The 27859-nt window shown below is 44.3% G+C and overlaps 1 protein-coding gene across 1 annotated transcript in view; it reads left to right on the forward strand.

Annotated features, from left to right (window-relative positions):
* The window catches only part of MYO16 (myosin XVI), a 296697-nt gene that overhangs the window by 29551 nt on the left and 239287 nt on the right, over nt 1-27859 (forward strand). The window contains exons 3-4 of the mRNA XM_049778145.1: nt 16114-16184; nt 25106-25249. Coding sequence (XP_049634102.1) covers nt 16114-16184; nt 25106-25249 — 215 coding nt within the window. The remainder of the gene's footprint in view (nt 1-16113; nt 16185-25105; nt 25250-27859) is intronic.

Here is a 27859-nt window from a genome sequence, read left to right on the forward strand (position 1 = left end):
GGTCTACTCCCTATCTATGGATTTCCTCATCTAAGAATGAAGTGTCTACCATATTGATAATGTGGATTGGAACCAGCACTTCTGTATTTGGGGCTACCATTTCCCCTATTTCTCTAATTATTATTTTGTGCATACTTGGCTTGTTTGATCTTGAGTTTTTCTCCCAATTGCATCATTGTGTGTTTCTTGATGGGTTTTATCCTAAATAATTGCCCCCTCAACTCGGAACTGGGACGTCCACAGCATCGCTCAACCATGCAGCCCAGCCTCAGAGCTCTTTGAGGGCTCTTTGTGGCACAGAAGGACAACTTGATTGATCGAGACATGTGTTCTTCCAAAATTTTTCTCTCTCTTTTACTCTACTTTTCATGAAAATTGATTCTGACAGAAACAGGGAGAAGAGATGTAAAAGTGTAGCTTTAAAAGAAATGTGAGTTTTTATAGACACATATGTTATCAAAGATGGTTTGGGATCTAGTTGAGCACAAAGGTGAATTTTCTCCCGCTCATCTTGCCTGCCAGCCTCGTGCAAGGCAGTCTCTGAGCTCCAGATTCTGTGTCCTGGAAAGGGAGCAGGTGACACGAGCGCTGGGAAGTCTGGATGCCAGATAAGTGATTGTTAAATGGTAGATTTATTTTTAATCTACCAAGGGATCTCTATGTACATTATCATTATATATATATTATCAGTCATATAATTCATCCTATCATAAGGAAGGCATGATAAACTACTGCTGTAAAGTACTGTGGCAATTTGAAAACGGTAAGATATAAAAATGTATGCTTTAAAAAGACAGAAAGTTGGCCCGGAGTGATAGCACAGCAGTCGGGTGTTTGCCTTGCATGTGGCCTATTCTGGGGTAGGCCTGGGTTTAGATCTCCAGCTTCCCATATGGTCCCCCGAGCCTGCCAGGAGCGATTTCTGAGAGCAGAGCCAAGAGTAACCCCTGAGTGCCGCCAGTTGTGGCCCAAAACTAAATATATATATATATATATATATATATATATATATATATATATATATATATATATATATATATTTTAAGTCAAGTCAAGCTGAATTTTTTTTATTTTTGTGTCGTACTGACAGTGCTCAACAGGGCTTTGTGCTCAAGAATGACTCCTGGCAGTGCTTAGGGGACCATAAAGTACCAAAAATTAAACACGAGTTAGTTATGTGCAAGACAAACCCCTTAGCTGCAATATTATCACTCTGGTACCAAGATGCATTTTCTTTTTATAGTATAAATGGCTTTCAATACTGCTCACTGGAAATCTCACTTGTGATTTCATTTGAAAAAACATTTATGGGGGCCGGATCAGTGGCACAGTGGTAGGGAGTTTGCCTTGCACACATCTGACCCAGGACGGACCATGGTTTCAGCCCCTGGAGTCCCATATGGCCCCCAAGCCAAGAGTGACTTCTAAGTGCATTTCCAGGAGTAACCCCTGAACATCATCGGATGTGGCTAAATCAAACAAACAAACAAACAAATGCTTGGGGCCAGAGCTGTGGTGCAGTGGTAGGACGTTTACCTTGCACAAGCTAGTTAACCTAGGATAGACCCGGTTTGACCCCTGGGTTTCCCATTTGGTCCCCCAAGCCAGGAGCAATTTCTGAGTGCATAGCCAGGAGTAACCCGAATGGGTGTGGTCCAAAAGCAAAAAAAAATTTTTTTATATTGTATGGTTAGAGAGATAGTACAGCGGGTAGGGCACTTGCCTTGCACACAGCTGGGTTTTATGCCCAATACCACATGTGGTTCCCTGAGCCTTATCAGGAGCAATCCCTGAGCACTGTTGAGTGACAAACAAAAATAAAATAAATAAATAAATGTTATGCTATAGCCTAGTTTTTATCACCACGAGCATTCCTCCAAATACAGTATGAATGACTGTACATCTTTTTCTCTCATTTAGTATACTGTTGTCTTTAAATGTTGCTATGAGCCCTTCTTTCCATCATATTTGCCCATTAATAGTATTGAAAGAACCTAGCATTTTATCAAGAGATCGTAGTCCAGTAGTTACAGGGAATTTTTTTGTATTGACCTCAAACTATCTTGAAGTGATTCATAAACTTATTTTTCTCATTATCTTCACCATGATCCTGTTTAGAGAAAAATTTAATAAATCTTCATTGTCAACCTTATCTACACTCACCCAAGAAAAATCATCTATTTTTTTCGCCTGTTCTCTTTTCATGAACTGTCGGTTCTTAGGCAGTGAATGAGGACATAGCGCCTGAGCTGTGGAAGATAAAAACACAATAGCAGAGACTACGTGAGCGTGGGGATTTGGGGGGGACCAGAGGAGACCCAAGATGGTCAGAATCCACTTAGCAAAGCACCCCCCAAAACCCGTGATGGTCCAGAATCAACCCTATAGTCTCCATCTAGCCACTTCCTGGTGGGGGTGGGGGTGGAGGTGGTGTCCCAGAAACAGTGAGTCATGGGTATATACCAACCATACACAGGTTTCCTTCTGTACCCCCTAATAAGGTCATAACTGTCATTGTTTGAGATGCTTTCACTGGGTCTCCCACAGAGACCCTCAAATCTGCTGCCCCTGGGCAGGTCAGTGTAGGGAGAAGTCGCCCCAGGCCTGGGATTTTGTGGGTGCTTTTAGCTACACAATGCTGGGGATCCTGAAACTGTGAATTCTGGTGCTGCTCTTCTAGCTATTTCTCACCTTTTTCTTCTTTCTAACTGTTCACACCATTTTTTTTTTCACTTCCACTACTGTAATTTCACCTCTGTCCCCAAACTAAATGGGTGACAGCGACTGTCTGAGCATGTTTGCTCGGTCTCTTGTTCTCCTCCAGACCTGTTTGGTGGGGAAGAGACCCTGGGAACAGAGGCAGCCCTGAGCTCTCACTCACTCAGTTCCCCATCCTCCGAACACCCCAGTGCAGGCGGTGGAACCTAGGGCTGCACCTCAACTCTTCTGCATCTTTGTGTTCAGTCAAACCTGTTTTGGTTGAGCTGGCCAGCCTAGAATGTCCCCTCGCTTCCTGTTGGAATGACTAGGTCCGGACCTCCTGCCATTTCTCCCCTGTCTCCTCCACCACACTCCTCCATGTGTCCTTCTTGCTCTCGGAAACTCCTACAAGAGGAACTCCCTTTCTCTGGGGCTGAGTTTCACCATCTTTGTCAGCTGACCTCATTATGCTTGTCCCCTGATTTCACCACAGTCTTCTGAGCCCCTCACATTGCCACATTGACTCCTCCTCCACCTCCTCTTTTTTCTCCTCCTTCCCCTTCTTTTCTCTCCTCCTCCTCCCCTTCTTCTCTTCTTCTCTTCTTCCTTCTTCTTCTTCTTCTTCTTCTTCTTCTTCTTCTTCTTCTTCTTCTTCTTCTTCTTCTTCTTCTTCTTCTTCTTCTTCTTCTTCTCCTCCTCCTCCTCCTCCTCCTCTTCCTCTTCCCCCTTTTCTTCTTCTTCTTCTTCTTCTTCTTCTTCGTCTTCTTCTTCTCCTTCTCCTTCTTCTTCTCCTCTTCCTCCTCCTCTTCCTCCTCCTCCTCCTCCTTCTCCTCCTCCTTATCCTCCTCCTCCTTCTTCTCCTTCTCCTATTCCTCCTCCCTCCTCCTCCTCCTCCTTCTTCTCCCCTCTTTCTCTTCCTCCTCCTCCTACTACCCCTCCACTTCCCCCCACCTCCTTCTTCCCCTCCTCCTCCTCTTTCTCCATCTCCTCCCTCTGCTTCTCCTCCCTCCTTCTTTTCCTTACCTCCCCCTTCAGGAGTGGATTGCCTCCAGAAGGGCTATCTCCTCCCCACTCTGCCCCCCTGCTAAGTCCCTTTGTCCTGTCAGGGATGCTCTTTCCTTATAGAGTCCAACCAAGTTGGATCCTACAGCCACATGGTTATTCTGAAGCTATTTTCTCTAGACTCACAGACAGAGGCTTGATGCTCTCAAGCTTTTCTAGCTATGTTAGGGTCATAACAACCCGAATGAATGTCACCAGAAACTCCCCTTTTCCCTGGGTCCCTGTGTCTGATGTGGCTTTGTGGGCCGCTGAGGCACACATGTTGGCACTTTATGTTGCCCTTTGGACCATGCCTGTGTACCACGACACACAGCATCACTAGGAGGAGGGGCACTGAGGCCGCTGCTCCTTGAACCCCAAGTAGTTCTGTCTCCCAGCATCACCATGCAGGAGGCTGGATGGGAACAGAGTACCCGGGTGGAGCCTCAGCCCAGAGAAGAGTCTGGCTGCCACCATCAGACATGTTCCTTTGGGTGAGTTTGAGGGGCTCCAGGACCTGCCATTCTTGGGGAAAGGGTCTTAGAGCACAGAAACACTATCAGGGGCCAGTATGTCCCATGCCCTACTGGGGTTTCTTCTCTCTAATCCAAGACTAGCCAGAAGGACCAAAAGTTGCTTTTCCTTTTATTTTTTATTTTTGTGTCACACCTGGCAGTGCTCAGGGGTTATTCCTGGCTCTGAGTTCAAAATCACTCATGGCAGACTCTGAGGACCCTATGGGATGCCCAAGAGCTAACCTGGGTAAGCTGCATGCAAGGCAAACACACTCCATGCTGTTATTACTCTGGCCCCAATGCTTTTCTATTTTTAACACACACACACACACACACTCCACATAGACAAACTCATATGCATAGATCCGGTGCACACACATATGATTTCACTATAAGGAAATCAATTAGGTCAATACCTATCACAGGGCAGAATTTATCCAGGAAATAGATGCAGCGTTTGCCTTGTACCTGGCCAGATGACCCCAGTTCTATCCCTGGCACTGTCTTTGGCTTCCTAACACCACATCAGGAGGGATCCCTGAGCACAGAGCCAGAGCCAGCCCTGAGTAGAGCCAAGGATGCCTCCCTCCTCCCCAAAAGACTCATGATTCCATTATCATAAGTCTCTCGAAAATTCTTTCAATTTGCTTTATATGGCCTTAAGTGATTATTGGTTCCAAAGAGAGCTTTTAAAATTAAGTGAATTAACTCATATTTATGCATTTATGCTCTTTTTTGTTGATTGTTTCATAAAGAGGAACAGCGGCATCGTTGAAAGTTTAGCAGCGGACACTCCCCCACCCCCATGCCAAGCCGCTCTTGCATGAAGCAGAAGGCTCATGTCCTAACCCTAAGGAATTTGGGAGAAGCTGGTCTGGGAGCAAACACTGACACAGAAATTGATTCGCACAGATTGAAGGGCATAAAGCAGGTTCAGGAAAATTCCACACCAAGCCTTTCAATCACTAGCAAGAGATTCCAGTGGAGGAGATAGACTAGCTGTGGAAAAGAAACCAAAAACCCAAGATGGATTTTGGAAAGAGAAAGAACACCCCATGGGTTGAGAACAGTTAGAGTAAGGAACCAATCCAGAGGTACTTCCAGTCCATGAGTGACAAACACCAGCAGAAAAGAATTATCCTGAATAATTGAAACCGGTTACTCACACCCTTGCATACAAACACACCCCTCCTGTTTGAGTCAGGGCAGGAGATTGGAGATGGTGCCCCGCTGGTTCATCACCAAGGATCAGTAAGTGGGCTCCTTATGTGAATATTGCAAACAATAGGTTATGCCTTATTTTAGAAATGTATTTTCCATTAATTAGCTTTTCAAGGTTGGTTCTAACTATCTTTGTCCCTTTGTAAGCTTTTTATTTTTATTTATAGGTTCTGAGAGAAAAGGTCTTTTGAAAGTAGCAATTATAAAGCACTCAGGCTTAATACACTGAAAACTCCTTTGAGAAGGAAAACAATATTTTAATATTTTGAATTATTTGGAACCTGAGTCCTAGTTTAACTGGTAGGGCATTTGTCTTGCATGTGGCTAACTCGGGTGGGTCCTGGGCACCCTTTATGACCTCTGAGCCCACCAGGAGGGATCCCTGAGCACAGAGCCAGGAGTAAACCCTGAGCACTGCTGGGTGTGGCCTCTGGAAGTTTTTCAAAAGAATAGACAAGTTGGACAAGAGTAGTTTATTATGGGTCAGAGTGATAGTACAACAGGGAGAGCATTTATTTGCTTTGCACACAGCTGACTGGGGTTCTATCCACAGCATCCTATTGGGTCCCCTAACAATGCCAGTAGTAATTTCATTTTTTGTTTTCCTTTTGTTTACTCCCCAGCAGTAATGAGTGCAAAGCCAGGAGTAACCGTTGAGCACCAGCAGGTGTGGCCCCAAAACAAAAATAGTAAACGAACAACAAAATAATGCCTACTTATTCCACACATTCTCAAGCTCATACCGATACATAAAATGCATGAGATCCATTTGTAAATCTGTGTACTAGAAAAGATGTTTGTGCCACATACATTTTTCTTTATATATTCTAAAGTCTTTGCACATTGCTTTATTTGGTACTTTAGCGCTAACTTTTTAACATTTTAGCCAAGGTGACATGGCTATAGTAGTATTTTTGTGTGCAATTTGCATGTACAAAGTTTGTGCACCTTAATTTCCACCAAAATGCTCATGACTCCCAACCATGGCCTTGTCACCTCTAGTCTACCTTGTCCATTCTCCTCCTCCTTTTTCCTCCTCTTCCTTTTCCTTCTTCTCCTCCTCCTCTACTTCCTCCTCCTCTTCCTTCTTCTCTTCCTTCATTCTCCACCTTCTCTTTCTCCTCCTCCTCCAATTTCTTTCTCCTCCTCCTCTTCCTCCTCTTCCTTCTCTTCTTCCTCCTCCTCTTCCTTCTCTCCTCTTCCTCCTCCTCTTCCTCTTTCTCCTCCTCTTCTTCCTCCTCCTTCTCTTTTTCCTCCTCTTCTTCTTCCTCTTTTTGGTCTTCCTCCTCCTCTTCGTCCTCTTCCTTCCTTTTGGTCTTCCTCCTCCTCCTCCTTTTTCTCTCCTCACTGGCCTGCTGTCTGGTAATTTCTGTTTGGTAATCCCAGAGCATGATTTTGTCATCCGCAAGCCCTGCTGCTCTTTTCTCTCTCTTCTGCAACTGTCTAGTGTCTGTCTCAGTGTCTGTCTCCCTTGGACTTACCCAGTGGGCTTGATGCCCCCCATCCTCTCTACAGCAGACTCCAAGATCCCATCTCTTCTTCCAGCTGAGCAGCAGCCCATGGTCTACCCACTTATCAAATGAAGCTGCTCAAGCTGATGGCTGTGATGAGTCTCAGTGACATTCCTAAGCTTATTTGTACAAACTGCTCGATGTCCCTGTCTCTCTCAAACAGCCCGTCACGCTGTGATCTACTCTTTGCTCCTGGGGCTTATGTGCTGGTCAGCAACGTGGCTTTGCTGTTTTCTGTCCTCTCAGGCCTGGCTGAGTTGCCTTGATGGAGCAACCCATTCTTCATTGTCTCCAAGGCGGAGTGTTCTGAGGCTCCTGAGCCTTTACCTCTCTCGTGATCTCTTTCTCTGTCTGTCTCTGTCTCTCTCTGTCTCTCTCTTTCCTTTAATTCTGCAGAAAAGACCCTTTTCTATTTTCTCTCAGCTCGCTCTTTAATCCCATGATCTTCCTGCTGGATTTCACTCCTCTTTCTCCAATATATCTAGACTATTGCTGCTTCCAATATTTTCAGCACTCCCAGGTTGCTGAACCATTTGATCCAACAGAAATATTGAAATATAGATGTCTGTTTCTTAGATTGAGGCTTTGAACACTTTTTCATAACATATGGGAACCCTAGAGAAGATTTTATTATATATATATATATATATATATATGTATATTTGTTCATACCTTTGGCAGCATGTGGGTAACTTAAAGATCTTTCTGGATTTGAAAAAAAAAAACTAGATTCTTCTCTGGTATAAAAATATAATTGCTCCTGACCTCAAGAATGAGAGTCCAAGTCCAGTGGACAAAAGTGGATATGCATTATGAAAGTCTTGGAGAAATGCTGCCCGCGATTGGCTTTTACACTGACATATTATTTAAACAGGTTTCTTTGTTCTGTGTCCGAGTTGAATTTAACCTTGAAGACTGGACGCCTTGGCCGAGCAGTCTGCCCTTCCCTCTTCTCTGCACGCTCTGATAGTGGCTCTGCAGGACAGGTGCCTGCGTGCCCTGAGGAAGTATGAAGCTTCCCGAAGTGTCTGACTTGACTTTGCTCGTGCCTTATGGATGGAATCTCTTTATAGATTTTCTATCTTTTTCATGTGTCCATTAGATTATATTTTAAGTGGTTTAAGTAACAGAAGGAGAATCAGAAATCCAGCATGGTCTGGTCTGGAGAGTATGAAAAACTGGAGGTGGGGAGAGAAACAGTGTGAGGGGGCAGAGAGAGAGAAGAAAGAGAGAGAGGAAATAGGATAGAAGGGGAGAGAATGGGAGAGCAAGGAAGATGATGGGAAGAGCTCTAACCATTTGACTGTTTAGGAATTGGGTTACTTTTGTTTGCTTTATAAGGATTTACTTCACCTTGAGTAACAAGGGATGCAGGATACACGGTTTAGTAATGCCTACCTCATGTTTGGTCTTTTCAATTTTTTGTTTGTTTGTTTGGGGGCCATGCTCAGCAGTGCTCAGGGGTTACTCCTGGCTCTGTGGTCAGAAATCTCTCCTAGCAGGCTCAGGGGATCATATGGGATGCCAGGGATCAATCCAGGGTCTATCCTGGATTGTCTACCTGTAAGGCAAATGCCCTACCACTGTGTTATCACTCCAGCCTCTGGTCTTTCCAATTTCTAAATATAAAGTTTTGTTGTTTGAAGAGAGGTAATGTTGCAGCTTACACTAATATTTGGTTTGATGTTTGATGGCCACAAATAAGCTGATACAATAAATGAAGTCTATTTCTATGATATTTTGAAAGAGTTAGGAAAACATTCCAGATGACACCCAGGTGAGATGATGTTGGAGAAACCATCGAGCACTTGATGCTGAGTTGAAAACCACTAGGGCAGGGGACTTTGGTGTAGACAGGATTTGAACCAGCTCTAGTGAGTACTTCTGTGTAGCCTGAAAGTCCACTGGTGATCCCAGTCTTGTGCTCACAGACAAGTCTTGGGAACAAACATGCATAATGTTATCACACTGAAACTTCATGTAAGATATGATTAAGAGGGTCTACTAGTTCTGCCTAGTTGTTCCATTTCTACATTGGAATGATCAAAAACACAGACAAGACTCCTGCAAAGAAAAGCCACAGACGTAAGCTTTTCTATAAGTACAGTTTTATCAAATAAAAGTCTGGAGTTTACGGTCTGAGAAGATGATAAAATTTAAGGACCTTACAGTGTGGAATTGGGATTTTCATGGTGATAAAACACATCTGAGCAGTACAGTGTCCAGGTCAGCTTTGCAGAATCTAAAGGCCCAGTGAGACTTGGACATTGCTGTGTGCACCACTGAAACACTGCAGCTCCTGTGGGGAGGTCAGAGCCCCTTTTGTTCTCTGCTCAGCAACACTACGACCCCCTCAGCCCATGGGTTTTCTTTCTGCATGAGAACACACGGGGCTCAGATGCTGTGTCTTCCTGCCCTGCTCATAACTCTATCCTTCCGATGTTTATTCCCACAGTATCCTCTTCACATAGGGAAATAAATTCTAGAAGATTATCTAAGAACACTCACCAGGTCCTGTGATTCTGTCTCTATTCCATAGCCTTGATTTACTTGCTGGTGTTTTTTTTTTAAATGTATCAGTAGAGTTTGATTTAGAGTAAAGGCATTAACAGGTAAAACATATGAAGTCTGATTGAAAATTCTGTCATGGCTAGGGCTGGAGCAATAGCACAGTGGTAGGGCATTTGCCTTGCACGAGACTGATCCAGGATGGACCTTGGTTCGATCCCCGCCATCCCATATGGTTCCCCGAGCCAAGAGCAATTTCTGAGCACATAGCCAGGAGTAACCCCTGAGTGTCACCGGGTATGGCCCCAAAACAAAAACAAACACAAAAATTCTGTCATGGCTGTTGCTAAAATTCAATGGAGCAAAGCAATAAACCTATTGACATGTGGGTTTATTTATTTTTATTTTATTTTTATTTAGAAAATTCAGAAGTTGATTACTTTATATTTTTGATTTAGAAGGCACTAGTTTATTTAGTTTTTGTTTGGGGGTCACACCCTGTGGTGCTCAGGACTTACTCCCAGGTCTGCCATCAAAGATCAGTTCTGTTGGGGTTTGAGGAGCCATATGAATAATCTTAGTTCCTACCTGCTGTGCTCATGCTCCAGCCCCAGAATGCATTGTTATAATGTCATTTACAAAAGATTTCCATTATACTTACTGATGACTAATATCCATATTTTTGCTCTTGGAGAATGTTTAACCTATTTCAAGAGTAAACAGAGGGCAACAACCTTCAAAATGATCCACTCTCTTTTTTATTGAAACCGTTGTGATTTACAGAGTCCTTCATAGTTGGGTTTCAGGCACACAATGAATCAGGGTCAAATGCAACCACCAGTGTCATCCTCCTTCCACCAATGTTCCCCGAGGGCATCCCATTTCCCCAACCTGCCAGTATAACAGGACCATTTTAAGTTTAGATTGTTAAAGTTTGGATCTCTTGATTCTATTGTCGTTGCCTTTGGCTTGGGAATTTAGGTCTGTCCTGTTTTGTTTTGTTTTGTTTTTAACACCACCAATGCACCTGAGACTGCTTGGCCCCTGGCCCCCATCCTTTCTTATTTGTTTTTCTCCTCTTCCACTCAATTTCTTTCCTTCTCTTTTTTATATTCTGGGGCCAAGGGTAGAGAATAAAATGAATAATAAAGGGAATAGAAAATGATGCATTCCTTATATCTTTATTAAAGATAAAATTTATAAAGTTATTTAAAAAGTTTAGATAGGAAAGTTATTCCTACTCATGTTTCAAGATCACTATAGTTTTATGTTAGGCGCTATAGTTTTCATGACTATTACTGAAAAGGTCTCAAGCATGACAGTCCAGCATGCACCTGCTTCCTTCTATCATTGTCTCTCCCAAAACCTTGTTTCATTCATATTCATGAGTCTTAACTACAGTAATGATAAATTGACAAAATCCTATTGTAATTGAAGGATATCATAATTACAGTTAGGATGAGGATGGAGTCTGGATGTACAAAGGTTTTCTTAGAGTTCAACATTTTCTTGGTGAAGTTGTTTTAAATAAAAACTTCCCCTACAGGGGAAGTGGTTGTAGGAGTGGTGGCAGGGAGCAGTAAGGCGTCTGCCTTGCCGGCACTAGCCTAGGACAGACTGAAGTTTCATTCTCCGCCTTCCCATATGGTCCCCCAAGCCAGGAGCTATTTCTGAGTGCATAGCCAGGAGTAACCCCTGAGCATCACCAGGTGTGACCCCCCCCCCCAAAAAAAAACCAAATAAAAAGCTTCCCCTACAAGTAACAATAGCCTTGTAGAACATGTTGTTTTCATTAAATAGACAACAGAAATAACCTCCAAGGTGATATCTGTCCTATTTCAGGACAAAGCTGCTCCATAATGGAACTCCTTGAAGAGATCTCAGTTGTGTAGTGGGTGCAAATACAACTTCTCAGCTGCAATAAGGTGCCAGTGTCCAAGGGACAGGCCATTAGCCAATGTGGACCCATGTTTTGAACCTCATTCTACCCCTAACATCAGGAGAAAGGGGGATGAGAGACATTTCCAGCCACTTTGAGTGTAAAACCATGCGGTGGTGTGCAGATGCTCTGCATCAAGGTTAGTGTCCATGTCCATTCCCTGTGAACCCAGCCAGGGTAATAGTTTCCTTTTCACCTTCATGACTGCAACCTTTAACTGAAGGTTGGAACAGGATAGGAATGGTAACACAAAATGTTCTGTGGGCGTCCAGGGTGAGGGGATCTTGCCTTCTGGAAGGTGTTTGAAGCTCTCCATGGAAGCGTAGCTAGGAGAAGAGACAGTGTCATGGGGCCATAATTCTCCCAGCCCAACACCAGATGGGCATGGAGGAGAAATTCCCAATGACCTACTTCCAGCCACCATCTGGCCATGCTCACTTCTGTTCCACTGAAGGCTTCTTTAACCTTCTTCTTTCTTCTTTTCCTTCCTTGGAAACACACTGGCCTTTCAAACTACTCAGAAGAGTTCCAATTCTATGGAAATCCTTAGGAATTCTAATGAGATGCATTATGATTGCATTTTTAAAAATGACCCAAGCTTAATTTCTTTGTGTTTTTTTGCATGAATGAATAATATCAACTTTATAGAAAAATTGGGCAACAAATATAAATCTCATCATTAGGTGACAGATGACTGACATTTCACAGAGTTTCACCAGCATCCCCAGAGTAGTATGTGGTTGTATCTAAGACACAACCAAACTTCACTTCTGCTCCTGTGTCCCCCAAGGCACATCACGTTGCTGTCCTTTACTGTTCCAGTGAATGCTTAATGGGCCACTCAGATCAGGAGGCTACCTAGCTCATACAATGATCATAAGGATATGTAGAGTCTGAAATACTTATTGCCTGATGGGTTTGGAGTCTGCAGGTCAGAGATGGCCATTAGGAATTTCGAGAACCCTTAGAACATCCTGAGATCTCCTTAGCACATCCTATGAGAACACCTTTGCAAAATTCATTAGCAATTGTAGCCCTCTATTTTGAAAATCCCAGTAATTCAGAACTTAAGACACTGTTTCCTCTTGAATCTCAAACATGCCTCTCACATAGATGTCTGGGTGGAATTCTGCACCAGTTTGCTGGAGAAGCCACAAATATACAGTAACTGCTGAATCAGTTCCAGGCAGTGACTCTATAAAAGGAAGCCCGCGCCTCATTATTCGGTTTGGTCCCCAGATGGCTGTTTTTCTTTAAGCTGTTTCCTGGCTGAGTTTATTGTAGCAGAAAGACTCCGAGGAGGCTGCCATCCCACTTGACTGTCAAGTAAATCATGTGATTATAAGGTTGCTAGGAAGCTGGACCCTTTTAAAGAAGTATTGGAACATAACTTTGGGCACTTTCCCACAAAAATGACTAACTATGAGGGACTTTGAAATACCTTTCAGCGGCAGTTGTGACCTGGCTACCTCTGGACCCATCTGAGGCTCTCTGGGGGAGAGGTCACCAACCTTGGGGCACACTGGCCCTCTTGAGGTCACCATTGCCACATCTTCCAGGGCCTGGAGGCATCTCAGAGAACTTGACCATCTGAGAACCTGTGGAGAGAATCCAAGTTGCTCTTCAAGGTTAGGTGCTGGCCAATTACCTAAGTAACTGGGTCATTGAGGTTCTACTTGGCCACCAAAAGGTGCCAGTTCTGGAGTGTGAAGGACGCAGTCCCCTCTCTGAGGGAACCTTCCACACCACTGATCTCATCTTTCCCCTCATCTTACCCCTGTCCCACATGGTTCTCATACTCCTCCTCCAGGTGGATGTGTTTGCTGGTGCTCCCCTGAGTTCTCTTCCTTGCTCAAACCAACCATGCCTAAACCACATGGCTAAAGCTTGTGCCACGCTCATGATGTGGGTCTCTGATGTTCTTCTGGACTTGATGACTTGAAGCAGCTCTGGTAGAGCGGGTGACTTGGTCCTCACAGTTGATCAGTATTATGTGTCATCTCCTTTCTCCTCAATCTCCCACTGGTGAGGCCAGCCATTTATTTATTAGCTCTTTTATTATCCTTAATTTCACTGGTGGAGAAACCAAGGCTCAGAGAAGTTGATGGCCATTCCATGTAGTTATCAATTTTATTTTTTTTATCATACCATTCACTGTGCTATGTGTGATGGACCAGATGTAAGTACCAGAAGTCCTGTCCGAACACTTTCACCAATGAAACCAAAGCTACCGGACATGCTGTTTTCAGTGTCCACCTTGTGCTAGGGATTTGCCATAAAGACAATAAATCACCTCCTAAGAGGGTATTCCAGAGGAATGGTCATATTTACTCTGAAATAAGTGGGGATAAACTGCTATGTGTGTGTGTCCCAGGAAATTCCCAGAAAGCTGGTGTCCTGGCCATAATGTCATTTTGACTGTTTGTTGTTGTTCACTTGTTTGTTTTGGGGCTACATGTCACAGCTCTCAGGAGTCACTCCTGGCTATTTGCTAAGAAATCACACTTGGCAGGCTTGGGGACCATATTGGATGCTGTGAATTGAACCTGAGTTCACCACATACAAGGCTATTGCTCTACCTGCTGTGCTGTCCACTTGACTTTTACTTTAAATTTAAAATTTTAAAAATTTTGGCTCAGTAGTTTACAAATTGTTTTGAGTAGGATTCCATATATGAGCTATTCCAGTACCAAAGCATGCATCCACTCAGCGCCTGCTTCCCTCACAGTGTCTCCCTCAGTCTTTCCTCGTAAGCAACTATGGAGGACAAGCTCTCAAGTTCCTTTGGCATTTGGGCACCTGTTATTCCCCTGGGCTGTTTCTTCATGTCTTGCTTATGCCAGAGTTCATTCCATCTGTCTGTCTCCTTCCAACTGATTCATTCAGCATGTTGCTCTCCAGCCACCCATGGAGCAAACTTCATGATTGCATCTTTTCTTTGTGGCCAAGGAGTAGTCCATCATGTACATGGTCCATGGCTTGATTGTCCTCTTCTCTATTTTGGGGCACTTGGACTGTTTCCAGATTTTGGCTACCATGAACAATGCTGCAATACATGTAGAAGTGCATGTGTCTTTCCTAAGTATGAAAGGACTTTCTCAACATGAGCATCAGGAAACCTGTGAGTTGGAAGAACTACATTGATAGTGTATGTGTTGAGGCAGTCATTCATGAATTAAAGACTGTTAGAGTTGACACACAAGTCGGCACTGAGAGTTAAAGAACACCTCTGATAACACAAGGTGCAAAAGGGAGTTTATTTGGCTAGCTGAGGTTCAAGTACCATCCAACCAGTGGTGGTGACAAGGGCCCAGAGTAGAATCAAATCTTCAAGAAGTTTATATAGAGCTTTACAGGCTTCAACAACTCAAGCATTTCATTGGTTAAAACAACAATGCAAGCATTTCATCTACTTGAACAGAAAGCACATCATACTTAGGGTTGATGTCTCAATTTATTGCTGATTCAGCTTTGTGTCAGGCGGTCCTTATCTGGTGGAAAATTTGAACCCACTTAGTTCCTCTATTTCAGCTGAGCTGAACAGGGAGCGTCCTGCCCTTTACAGGGTGGGTACATTTGGCAGTTTTATCTTTGGGCTAACACCCTCTGCATATGGGGAAGTTGTAGAGTGGAAAAATATTTTACAGTGACTTTACTGGGGGCTCGGGAACACCTTGGTCCTAGGCCCAGGGGGCTTTGGTTCTCACAGGACCAGGATGATGCTAGAAGTGGATCAAGGAAGAAGGCAAAGTCCTTCCCAGAAGGCCCCAAAACAGAGAAAGGGGATGGATTCTCCCAATGGGTAGAGAGTCTCTGCAGGTAGCTAATGGTCCTGACTCCCAGAGCTGTCCACGTGGGCTGTGTTCCTCACTACTGTCCACCAGAGCAAGACAGGGACTAGAGAAGGAGGAGAATCTGATTTTCTCTGTAGGAAAGGGCATCTGCATGGGGAATCATTCCTCTATTTGTTATTTGAAATTTTTTTTAAAACATCACTTAATATTGACCAAGATTCTGTGATTTCCAATATGGCTAGTGCTGGTTTCTCCTACCCGTAACCCCAATGTTGGGGCCGGAGTGATAGCACAGTAGGGAGGGCATTTGCCTTGCACATGGCAGACCCAAGTTTTATCCCCAGTATCTCCTATGGTCCCCTGAGCTCTGCTAGGAGTGATTCTAAAATACAGAGTCAATAGTAACCCCTAAGCACTGCTGGGTGTGGCAAAAACAAGCACAAAATACATAATCCTAATGCCACAGCCCACTCCAGTGACCCCACTGCCCTCCTCATCACCCACTTAGTGCAATAGCCAAGGCATGGAAAGGACCCAGTGTCCAGCTCAGGATAAAGGGGCAGCTGGTCACCCATGGTGGGACATGCTCCTATGGACAATCGTCCCAGGGAAGGCGGTGAGAGGGGGCTACCTTCGCCCCAGCTCCCTGCTATAGAAACAGCAGACCTCATAGAAACACACTAAGAGCATTTTCCTGGTCTAGGACCTGCTCTCAGAAAGCCTTGGTACCCTCCCTGAGCGTGGGCCTAAGTGCCCAGCTCTGCCCTGAGCTGAACCCAGCCATGAACATTCCTCATTTATATGCTATGGGCTGTGAATCATGTGGAGGAAGCTTCGTCCTGACTCCCTCTCCTCTCTCTCTTTCTGTCTCTCTCTCTCTTCAGTGCTGAGGCTGCTGAAAGAAGGCGCTGACCCACACAGCCTCACCTGCTCCGGAGGGTCTCTGCTGCATCTGGTAAGGACCCCAGATAGGGGTGGGTGCTGGGCAGAGTGGGGGGAACGAGGGTCCATGAGAGGCCCACAGCTCAGCAGCAAAAGGTACATATATTTGGCCTACAATGAAAAGGATAATGGTGTCACTGGGGAGTGTAAGCTGGGGGCATGACTGACTACAGGGTTCTTTGTAAGGCTGTGACTCTAGTGCACGTTGCAGTAGGGACCCTGGTCACAGAGCTGGGAACCCTGTCCCACTCTAATTCAAAGGCATCATCTTCCCCCACCTACATTAGGGGTGCAAGTTCTCAGCAGTGAAGGAGAAGAGGGCAGGGTAGGCCCAGTGCTCTGACTTTCCAGCTAAGGAGGGCAAAGGTGTTCCCCAGGAAGGCAGACAGGCAGGAGGTGACCGCTGTCGTGGCTATAAGGCTAAAGACACCAGCTAAGGTGAGCCTTGATCCTGGAAGGTCACTCATCTCCAAGGTACCTGGGGCAGTATGGCCCCCTGAGCCCCGGCTGGCCACACAGGCAGTGTGCACAGGGTGAAGAGATGCCAGAATCAGGGCTGACAGGGCCAAGGCCAACCCTTCAAGGGTGGAAGGAGAGGCTGGGCTGCCCTCGGACACTAGCAATGCCCTAATCAGCTGAGTAAACCGACTGTCTCTGCAGCTTCACCTCATTTCTCGTGGGCTGGGGTTCTTGGCTCTGGCTCTAAGGGAGAAATCCTTGCAGGAGAGAAGGAGGATTCTCTGAATTGCATAGCTCAAAAACTCCAAGTTGACTTTCTAGGAATGAGTTTCAGGTAGGAGACAAGGAGCAGCATTTTGGACCTTCTAGAAGATTCCAACATGCAGTCACGGTGAGGAGGGGCTTTGGGCTTCCTGAGGAGTCCCTAGCACTGAGCCCCTATACCAGGCAGAAGATGCAATGTTTTCTCTGACCTTCCTTGCTGATCTAAATGAGCACTTGGTGGCCTGCTCGGCTGGAGTCTTCAGTCTTCACATGGGCTCTGGACCACACAGTCAAAAAGCTAAAGGGAACTTAAAAGTGCCCCTTAATGCTCCTGGCACTCTAGCTCCAGAGACTGTTTCTTTGCTGACTCCAAAAACACTTCTCCAACAGAGCACAGGTAAATGGGAACATGGGCCTGGTAGGAGCAAGTAAGCTTACTCATGGAAACATGGGCCAGGTCACATGCAGAAGCAAACTTGTTCCCCAGAGCAGCACAGGCTTTTGGAGAAGAGATGCAGGAGGCAGTTGCTCTTACCCCATTGTCGGATCATTTTCCTAACACTCGGCTGAGTCAGTGCGTCCAGGCACTGTGGACTCGGTTAAAGAGCATCTGACGTTGGGACTAATGCTGGGGATGCAGAGATGCCCGCACCCTTCTGTGAGCAGTTGAGTTTTATGTTCTGAGAGGAAAGGCTAATGTGCCCCAATTTCAGTCTCCCAAGTCAGGGCATGTAAGTGAGAAGGAGTGGGGAGACAACATCGGGAGACCAAGCCCATCCATGCTCATCTCTGAAGGCTTCCAAGGCTTCGAAGAAGGGTTCATTCCGCTTGTAGGGTCTCATAGCGTGGGATTCTTGCTTCTTCATTCTCGTCACAAATGCTCATAATTAGTGGACTTAGTGCTTATCGCTCTGCTAGATTATTTCCAAAACAGTGACTGTCTTTGATACTTCCATTCCATTTTCTTTTATAACTTTTTAAAATTATTTTTTAATTTATTTTTTTAATTATTTTTTTAAATTGTGCTTAAAATGAAACCAGGGTTTCCCTTCCGGGAACCATGTGCATTCCCATTGTATGACCTGCCTGACTTTTTTTTTTTATCCCAAGTGTCCCTCCTCCCCACCTTACACCGGCCTTTACTCTAGACAGGCTTTCTACTTCCCTCATTCAGTCACATTTTGTTATGACAGTTCTCAGTGTAATTATTTCTGTGACTGCACACAACAATCTCTGTGGTGAGCTTCATGTCAGGAGCAGGACCCTCCAGTCCTCCTCTATTTTGTCTCTGAGAATCATTACACAAATGTTTTTTATTTTTCTCAAAACCCGTAGATGAGTGAGACCATTCTGTGTTTATCTCTCTTCCTCTGATTTATTTCACTCAGCATAATAGATTCCATATACATCCATGTATAGGAAAATTTCATGACTTCATCTCTTCTGATTGCTGCATAATATTCCAAGACCTGCCTGACTTTGACCCTTTCCTATTCTTACCATCTGAGGATTAAGATTTTTACTCAATGAAGGAAGGAAGGAAGGAAGGAAGGAAGGAAGGAAGGAAGGAAGGAAGGAAGGAAGGAAGGAAGGAAGGAAGGAAGGAAGGAAGGAAGGAAGGAAGGAAGGAAGGAAGGAAGGAAGGAAGGAAGGAAGGAAGGAACGAGTGATGTCTGCAAGTCATATTATTTTCAGTCCAGATAGTGGGGTACCAAATTTCTGAAATGGCAGAGTCAAGAGCCAGGATTGAAGAGAAGATTGAAGCGAAAGGCAGACATGCAGATTTCATTAGCTCTCAATCTAGTGCAGACACAAGACACTCTTCTGTTGAACAAGGTGCAGAGACGAAAATGAAGAGACTGGCGTGAGAAGACAGATCGGAAAGCCTGTGGGGAAGCAGCGAGCGAGGAGCTCAGTCTCCTGTTCCAAGGGTTACTGAGTAAATAAAAACAAATGAGCGATTGCAGGTTGCCAGTGAGCTGAAATTATAGGCTTTCAGCAGCCGTGGGTCCTGGAAAAGGCAATTTAGCCTTCGAGAATGTCAAACACCAGCCCCTCCATTGTGGGCTCCACCTTGGGGCCTCCTGGGGGTGATGCCTGGAGCTTTCTCAGCTCCACATCCCTAATTATATGTTCTCAGAGTTCAGAAAAGGCAGCATGCTTGTGCTGGGCATGTAGAGGGAGTGTTGCCCATGTGTGAGCTGGCCCGAAGATGTACTGAATTTGGTGCTTAACCAAGTCCGCTGGGACGTGCTAAGTCCTCAATTTCTGCATGGATTTATCGTCAAAGTTCAAGGAGAAGTTTTATGGTGAAGATCCATAATTCACACTGGATTAAAAATAAATAGTGGGCAAAAGGTTTTTATTTTTTCCATCATGGAATACTAAGTTTGATCATCTTTTGAATCCTTATTTCAGAGAGTTCACCTCAAAACTAGCCTATTTCCCAACCTTTTAATAAATTACTTCTCCAACACATGACAGGTACAATTAGAGAGCCGGATTATGGCAAGAAGACACAATATTTGTACCCCAGGAATTTGGTCTCGGGGGGACAATATACAAGATAACTCAAATTTAGGTTTTTTTTTTTTAAAAGCAATGCAACATTCATGAAGGTCAAAAATAAAACCACATAAGCTTTGCTAAAATGCTGTCCAGGGATTTTTTCCCAGGCATGAACTCCTGATAATAATGGAACCTTCTGGAATGGACTAGCAAATGCCACAATCTTTCAATTCTGTCCCAACAGCAGTGTGCTTATGTAAAGCACATTAGAAACAAGACAGGGCCAGAAAGATACAGGGAAGAGGAGCTTCCCTGGCATGTTACTAACCTCAGTTCCGTCCCTGGCACTGCATGTGCCCCCCCCCTCAGTCAACACCAAGAGTGATGCTAGTGACTCGAACTCACAGCAGGAGTGAGCCCTGAGCACTTCTGCTATGCCCCCTTTCTGAGAACAGGCACAGGGCATCATCAGTTTGACATGGTGAATTCAAGTTCTAATATCCAGATAGACGGGACAGAATTGAATTCCAATTCAAGTAGCTCTTAAGAACACTGAGCCAGAGCAGAGAGGGGGATAAGACATGCCAGTAAGTGTGAAAATTGCATAGTATAGTATAGTATAGTATAGTATAGTATAGTATAGTATAGTATAGTATAGTATAGTATAGTATAGCATAGCATAGCATAGCATAGCATAGCATAGCATAGCATAGCATAGCATAGCATAGCATAGCATAGCATAGCATAGCATAGCATAGCATAGTATAGTATAGGGCGTGCAGAGGTGATATGAGAGAGGAAGGATATTTCAGTGCACAGAAAAATCGTAAGTACAAAAGCTAGAGCCAGAGTGATAGCAGGTAGGGTATTTCCTTGCATGCAACCAACCTTGGTTTGATCCCAGGCATCCATATGGTCCCCCAGGCCTGCCAGGAGTAATTTTTGAGTGCAGAGCCAGGAGTAACCCCTGAGAACCACCAGGGGGTGACCACCAAAATAAAAACAAACAAGCAAACAGACAAAACTTGTTAAAAAAAATTGTCATTGAGAACCTGATTCATAATATTATATTATGTACATTTTGATTCATTGTACCTGATCCACCACCAAAGTGCCAGATTCCCTTCGACAGTGTATTGGTGTCCCTTCCAGTCTATCTCTTCTGCCCTCACCCCGCCCCCCCCCCCCAGCACAGTAACCTCAGTTCTATCATCAAAGCCCAAGAATTTGTCTTTTCAAGATATCACCTCACCCCCACTCTGCTTCTTTCATGCCATACAAGACCGTCAGGTCTCATGTCTGTTTGTTTGTTTGTTTGTTTTTGTCCTTCTCCCTCTGACTTAATTTACTTGATGACCTTCTTTATCTCCATTCAAGTTGTAGAAAAAGGTGAGTTTTTGTCTTTCCCCAGAGCTGAGCATTACTCCATTGTGTGTCAACCAATTCTCCCATATCCACCCATCTGTCTCCAGATATATTTCATTTCCAGGTCTTGGCTCTTGTGCTTCGCACTGTCCTGAATCTGAGTATGAGTGTATCTTTGCAAAGTAAAATTTTTGTCTTTGGAAGGTAGATGTGAAGAAATAAAATCTTCGGGGGCATATTCCCAGATTCCATTTCAAACCTTTTGGGAAGGCTTCGCAGTGTTTGTCATCAAGGTGTCCTTCCCACCAACAGCAAATTCAAGGGTTCCCTTTACCCCCTCCTCACCAATGCTGGGAGGGTTACCTTTATATATTAAAATCACTCTGTCTGGTGTTAGGTAAACTCTTAGCATCATTTGGATTTAGTGTTCCTGGTGATAAATGGGGATGGACACTGTTCATCCAGATGCCCTCTTAAAAGATGGATGTCTGTTCCTTTCTCTCCATTTTTTATGGGGTAACTGATTTGCTATTCTCAAAGATGCACAAAGGGATAATTTTACTGAACATGGATGGACTTTGGGGAAAACTCATATCACCAGAAATCCAGCCCTGATGAAAAGAAACATGATTAAAGATGACCTTTCTGTGTGTGATCTATGGATACTAATGAACTTGTGTGTGTGTATGTGTGTGTGTGTGTGTGTGTGTGTGTGTGTGTGTGTGTGTGTGTGTGTGTGTGCTTTCAAGTTCTGGTTTTCTGAGCAATAGTTTTCAGGGTTATTCACAACAAATCTTCTTAGCCCAGGAGGAGAGTTAAAACACCTCTAACATTCTTAACGACAAGATATTTGGAAGAGACACCATCATTTTAGATTAGAATTATCTGTTACTTGGTTTTGTATTCTATGTTACTTGGCATCTGGAATCATTTCCACTGAGTCCCTCACACACACTGAGTTGGGCATAAGTATTGATGAAGGTTCCCTGTATAGAAACAATTAAAAATGGCAGCGAATACACTCCTCCATGAAAGTGTGAAGTGCTGAGTGGGTGTCAACCCTGTGAGGTGCTGCTTTCTAAACAAGTGTGTTCCAACAGCAAACTTTTACAAAGTTGTGACTTGCCAGGTTCTGCTTAGTTTAGGAGGAGATGGGACACTTGGGCCTGAGGTTGGAATGTCGGGACTAAATATTTCAGTATGGGGTTGTTCTTGGAAATGGCATGAGGGAAGAGTGGATGACCAAGGAAGAGTATGGAGGGTATTTCAGAGCATCCAGGAAGGGAGGCCTTGAAAACTCTCACTCAGGGAGTGTCCCAGTGTCCCTGAGGGCCAGTGTGAGCCTGGGGTCCTGATGGGAAGAGAAGAGGAAGGAAGAAGCAGATTGAGGGAATACGCCAGAGTGAATTTGAGAGGCCCATGAGGGTGATTGTTGAAAAATCAACAATAAACTCAGAAATGGCCAAGTACTTTCCTCAGGGAAAAAACGATACATTCAGAACAGTGAAGCCAAAGGAGAAATGCTCTGCATTTCCTCTTTGGATCTCTAGATCTTTCTAGATGTGCAGCGTGTTGGGAATGGAGCAAGTTCCACAGACCCATGGAGGGAGAGTTATAGGTGGGCTGGAATGAAGCTGGAAGGCTGAGAGATTAAGGAACAGGCTGGTCCAGGGCCCAAGTCATGGTCCCTGTGATCCTGAAGGTCCTTGTCTGGATTTCATGGGCTAATACACCATCTTGAAATTTAGGCATCATGTTTGTTGAAATCTATATTTTCATGCAGCACTGGGTGGACCCCACAGATCCACTCCAGCGCAGCCCTAGAGTGGGCTCCAGCTGGCAACAAGAGGAGAATTGGAGGTGACAAGGGCACCAGAGCTCAGGTGAGCCTGGCTGATTGGCAGCGCCTCCATTTGCTTCCTGTCACTAGGGTCACCTAGAGGGATGGGTGGCAGTATTTGAAGAGGGACCAGAATCAGGAAGAGGCGCTAACTTGAAGAGTGTTGGTTCTAGGGGGAATTGTGTTAACTATCTGCCAGTAATATTACAAGAAGATTGTAATAGCATGTTCAGCCATCATAATCTTTTCAGACAAGTGTGATTAGAAGGTATTTATGGCTGTCAAATTATTATTCAGAATCCTTTGAATTGTAATACCAAGAGGAGTTGATAGCACTTTCCACCTTGCATCTCATTTACTCCTTCTGAGGTAAGAGGACAGGGCAGGCCCCATCCTGGGATATTGGAATTGTAGATTAGCTGCTGGGAGAGGTTGCCTTGACTGCGGGGAGGGGAGTTCTTGACCTCATCTCTCTGCCCTGAATTCGCAGGGAGAGGAGAGGAGGAGAGGAAAAGGCTTGCATATGAATTTCCTAAAAGAAATTAGATTCAGTCCCAAATTCTGAAACAGAGTCATTGATCTTTCCAACTCTGAGCCTCACCTCATCAGCGACTGTGTCCAGACCCACTGTGAACGTGTTGGGAGTTCCTGCGGGAAGTGGGGGAGTCACCATTCCTACTGGTTGGTCCCAGGGAGGGACATTTGTTGCTGTTAATTGATCCCATTAGCCTTAGTGCAAACCTAAAACCCATTCTCAAACTTTCCCTGCTCAACCCAGCCAGCAACCTTCCTGCATCCCACTCCCTGTTCCTAGGAAACTTAGTTTGCCCTGTAGCACTGATTGGTTTGGGGAAAACAGGAAGCGATTTCCCAGTGGTTTGTGTTTGGGAGCTAGCTGTGAGAGGCATAAATCTACCTCCCCCCCCAAGTATCAGTTTCAATTTCTTGCCCACTTTTTTTAATATAGGCCATCCTAAAAACACTCCCTTTGTTAAGCTTGGCATGTGTTGAATAAAAATATTTTGCAGTTCTTTTTCTCCAAATCCCTGACATCTATTTGATCTCTGAGTGAGGAATAGAGAGCTTCTTATTAGGATCAAAATCAATTGTTAATATTCCCCTTCATAAATGATGGTTTTAGTGGTGCTGTTCTTCCATTTCTTTTTTTTGTTGTTGTTTTTGTTTTTGGTTTTGTTTTTGGTTTTGGTTTTTGGGTCACACCCGGCAGTGCTCAGGGGTTACTCCTGGCTGTCTGCTCAGAAATAGCTCCTGGCAGGCACGGGGGACCCTATGGGACACCGGGATTCGAACCAACCACCTTTGGTCCTGGATCGGCTGCTTGCAAGGCAAACGCCGCTGTGCTATCTCTCCGGGCCCACATTTCTTTTATGGGCTTGTTTGTTTGCTTGTTTATTTGCTTTTAGGCAGTGCCCAGGTTGGCCATCTGTAAGGCAAGTGCCCTCCCTGCTGTACTATTGTTCTGGCCCTTCTGGATCTTTTAAAAGTGTGAGATATTTATCTTTCGCATACTATGTTCTTTGTTAATTTTGTGTGCACTGCAAGGGAAGATCAGGGAGCTTTCTCTACATCGATCTAGATGATTACTTCAAATTAGTGGAATTATGACCAACCTTTCTCCCTGGGTGGGATAAACTTTCTCAAGAATCAGAGTTTCATGGGGTGAAATTGTGTCTGGTGTGTCATTGATTCATTGGATTTTCTGAGCCTGACCCCAGCTACTACTCTAACTGTATGTGCTGAGACGACGCATCTTCAACTGCTTCTCCACAGATATTTGAGCTATTATGGGTCTTTGTATTGATGGATGAATTTTAGAGTCTGCTTTTCAAGTCCTACAATTCACTGCTAGAGCTCTGATTGCATTTGCATTATTTCTACAATTGATTTTCAGGCAGTGACTCCTCATCGTAGGCTCAGTTTTTCTCTCCATTTATTGAAGTTTACTCTAATTTCTCTCAACAAATTGTGAATGCTTTCACACATTTTTGTTCAATTTCAACATTTTTTGCTGATGGCTTATTTTGTGGAAGAAGAAGGTCACATCTCATGGTGCTCAGGGCTTACTCCTGACTCTGTGCTCAGGGATCATTGCTGGTAAGATTCAGGGGACCATGTGGGGTGCCAGGGGTGGAACTGGGGCCAGTCCTGTGCAGGATTGCATCTGCCTCTTGTACTATCTGGCTGTGGGGCTGGTTTCTAAATGTCTTCGGATTCCAGAACTGTTTGATCTCCTTTTATCTTTCTTCAATGTCTCTCCCCAAAGTTTTGTTGCAACTTTGAACACATCTTTTGCCTTATTTTAACTTTTAGTTCTTATTGTTGGTTGGGGGAAATACCAGGCAGTGCTCAAGCGCTACTCCTGGTATTGTGCTCAGGAATCTTGCCTGGTCTTCACCCAGAGACTGTTTCCTGCCCATTCGGGAGAAACCACTGAGTCCAGAATGAATGTCGTCTGTCTCCCTTTTCCTTTCTTCCAGTGTGCCCGCTATGACAATGCCTTCATCGCCGAGGTTCTCATCGACAAGGGGCTCGACGTCAACCACCAGGATGAAGACTGTTGGACCCCAATGCACATCGCCTGTGCCTGTGATAACCCTGATGTTGTCTTACTGCTTATCTTAGTAAGTCAAGCACTCAAGATGCTGCCATTTAAGGATTTCACTACATGTATATTGCAAGTCAGCCTCTGAAGAGGTTGACTGATGGAGGGATGGAGGATGAGGTCTTTCCCCTCCAGCTCGGAGCACGTGTCTGCCACCCTGTTCAGCCGACGGTTCTGAGGTGAGCGGGTAAACAGCTCGCAGACAGTCAGGCTTGTGGAAATATTAGCTTTATTCGGTGGACAAGACTGAAGTCCAAAGACTCAGCATAAGTTCCAGCCAAATGCCTCTTGCCTTCCACAGACCCTTTTTTTATCCCCCAGAATCAGGTACCACCCAATGGTGGGATCAGATACCACCCAATGGTGGCAGCAGAATCAGGTACCACCCTAGGGTGGGGGCAGAATGCCAGGTCACACCCTAATGTAGGGCACAATCACCATCAGGGTAGGGTCAGTAACATAATAATCCCCTAAAATATTTACATACACAACAATTCCCCCATTTGTTTAGGGTAGGGTCAGTAACATAATAATCCCCAAAATATTTACATACACAACACATGTATAAGGCTGTGTTTTCAACTTAAAGTCTTTGCAATATGCAATGATATGGTGGTGGAAAATGTGCTCCAATGTTATCTCATATGCACAGCTGGTGTGAGAAGAGAGTGAACAGAGTTTGTAGACCATTTCGGGCATACCCTAAATACTGTCTACATCTATTAAAGTCTACTGCTGTTACTTTAGGCTTGGAAATTGAATTTCCTGATACTTTTAGGTCAGGCCTCACTAAAATGGTTTGGTAGGTTCGGTTGCTTTTTATTCATTCTCCTAACTTTTATTCAGCTGGTTATATAATAATATGAGGTGACAGATATTGACTATGTTCTCGTTCACAATCTAGTTAAGCCATGTCCACACCGTTTGCGTCATGAAAGTGAATCATTACAGAATCAATGGAGTTATGTGTTGCTGCTATTGACAGACTTTACTTTTGACTTTCATAGTTCCCTTTAATTATTTGGGAATCGTATTGCTTATGGCGAGTTTATTTCTAATAAAGTTTTTTAGTGGCCTCAGATTAGATCAAAGGGTTGGAGTGTCTGATGTGCACATGGAAGCCCCAGGTCTCATCCCTGGGACCAACTTCTGGAAACTTTCAGGGCTCAACCTGGAGTGGAGTCATCCTCAAGCACTATGCGGGGGAAGGGGCTCCACATCCATCTGAAACGAAACTAAAGCAAGCAAAAAAAGTTAGGCATGTTTTTAGAGTGAGGATAAAAGACATTGTCTTATTCCCTTCATTAATATAATCCTTAATCATTTCCTACCGTGTACCTAGATTTTCACATCTATTGTTTTCCAGTGATAGAAAATTCCTCAGATTTTACTCACAAGCATGTCAGTGCTCAGAAATGCTAAGCATGTTGCAGTGACCACAAATAAAGCATACATGAGAACTTGAGATCCTTATCCCCTTACTGAGCCAGTTTGCCTTAGTTTACTTTGCTGCCAGCACAAAGCACAGCAGAATGGAAAGGAGCAAGATCAGGCCATTCTCATCTGGCTCTGGAGAGCTTCAGGCTGATGTCAGCTGGTATGTTCCTCTGTCCTTCCCAAGGACCACCTTTCTCTGTTGTCTTTCATTCTAGGATCCTTGATTCTAGTGTGTCCTGCTTCCTGTCTCCGTCATAATCTTTTTGCTGAATCTTTTTTCTTCTCTCTCTCTCTCTCTCTCTCTCTCTCTCTCTCTCTCTCTCTGTCTCTTTCTCTCTCTCTCTCTCTCTCTCTCTCTCTCTCTCTCTCCCCCCCCTCTCCTCTCCCCCCTCTGTCTCTCTCTCTCACACACACACATACTCAACATACTCACACATACTTTCTCACTCACTCTTTATTTAGAGTCTATTTTAACTCAGTTTGGTCTCACCTTACCTTGATTTGCAAAGACCTAATTTCCAAGTAAAGAAAATGCTGGAATTAAAACTAAACGTACCTTTTAGGGGATACAGTTAACCCCAGTAAGTGCCTTTTCCCACTTTGCAAAATTATGAGCAGAAGACTATAAATGGAACCTTCTTCAATCTTAAAGAGATTTAATTTAGTCTATTTTGCCTCTCTGATTTACCTGCCCTTGGAAATGTATTTATTTCCATCCTAGGGGATGGTGGCTAATGTTAGGTTAATAAGGAAATGCAAAGCAAATAAAGATCATTTAGCTTAAAACACCGATATTTGTAGAACCAGTATTCTACAGAATAAGACACGAGAAATTCCACATTTTTATAGGAGCAAATTTTCATAGTATAGCAGTCAGTGCTGAAAAGAACTAACAATTTAATAGCTCTGGGTCTTGTTTAGTGATAAGGAAAACTATAAAGCACACTGAGGAAGGAAATGGCCTTTGGGGTGATGGGAGACCATCGGCTCTAACTTCTCCTGAGGACTCAGGAAGCTAAAGGCCGCTCTTTGGTGAGTCTGTCCTATCACCTGGTTCCATCACTTACTCACAGGGGAGAAGATGCTGTTTGCGTGAGGGTGGGATAGAATGTTCCAGTCCTTGCTTTGTGTTTCCTGTGGCCTGAAATTTCCCCCTAAATGGCGGCCGAGAAATTCAGTAGCTTTTCCTACC

Source organism: Suncus etruscus, chromosome 8 (assembly GCF_024139225.1).
Source record: "Suncus etruscus isolate mSunEtr1 chromosome 8, mSunEtr1.pri.cur, whole genome shotgun sequence".
In the NCBI taxonomy this organism is placed as follows: Eukaryota; Metazoa; Chordata; class Mammalia; order Eulipotyphla; family Soricidae; genus Suncus; species Suncus etruscus.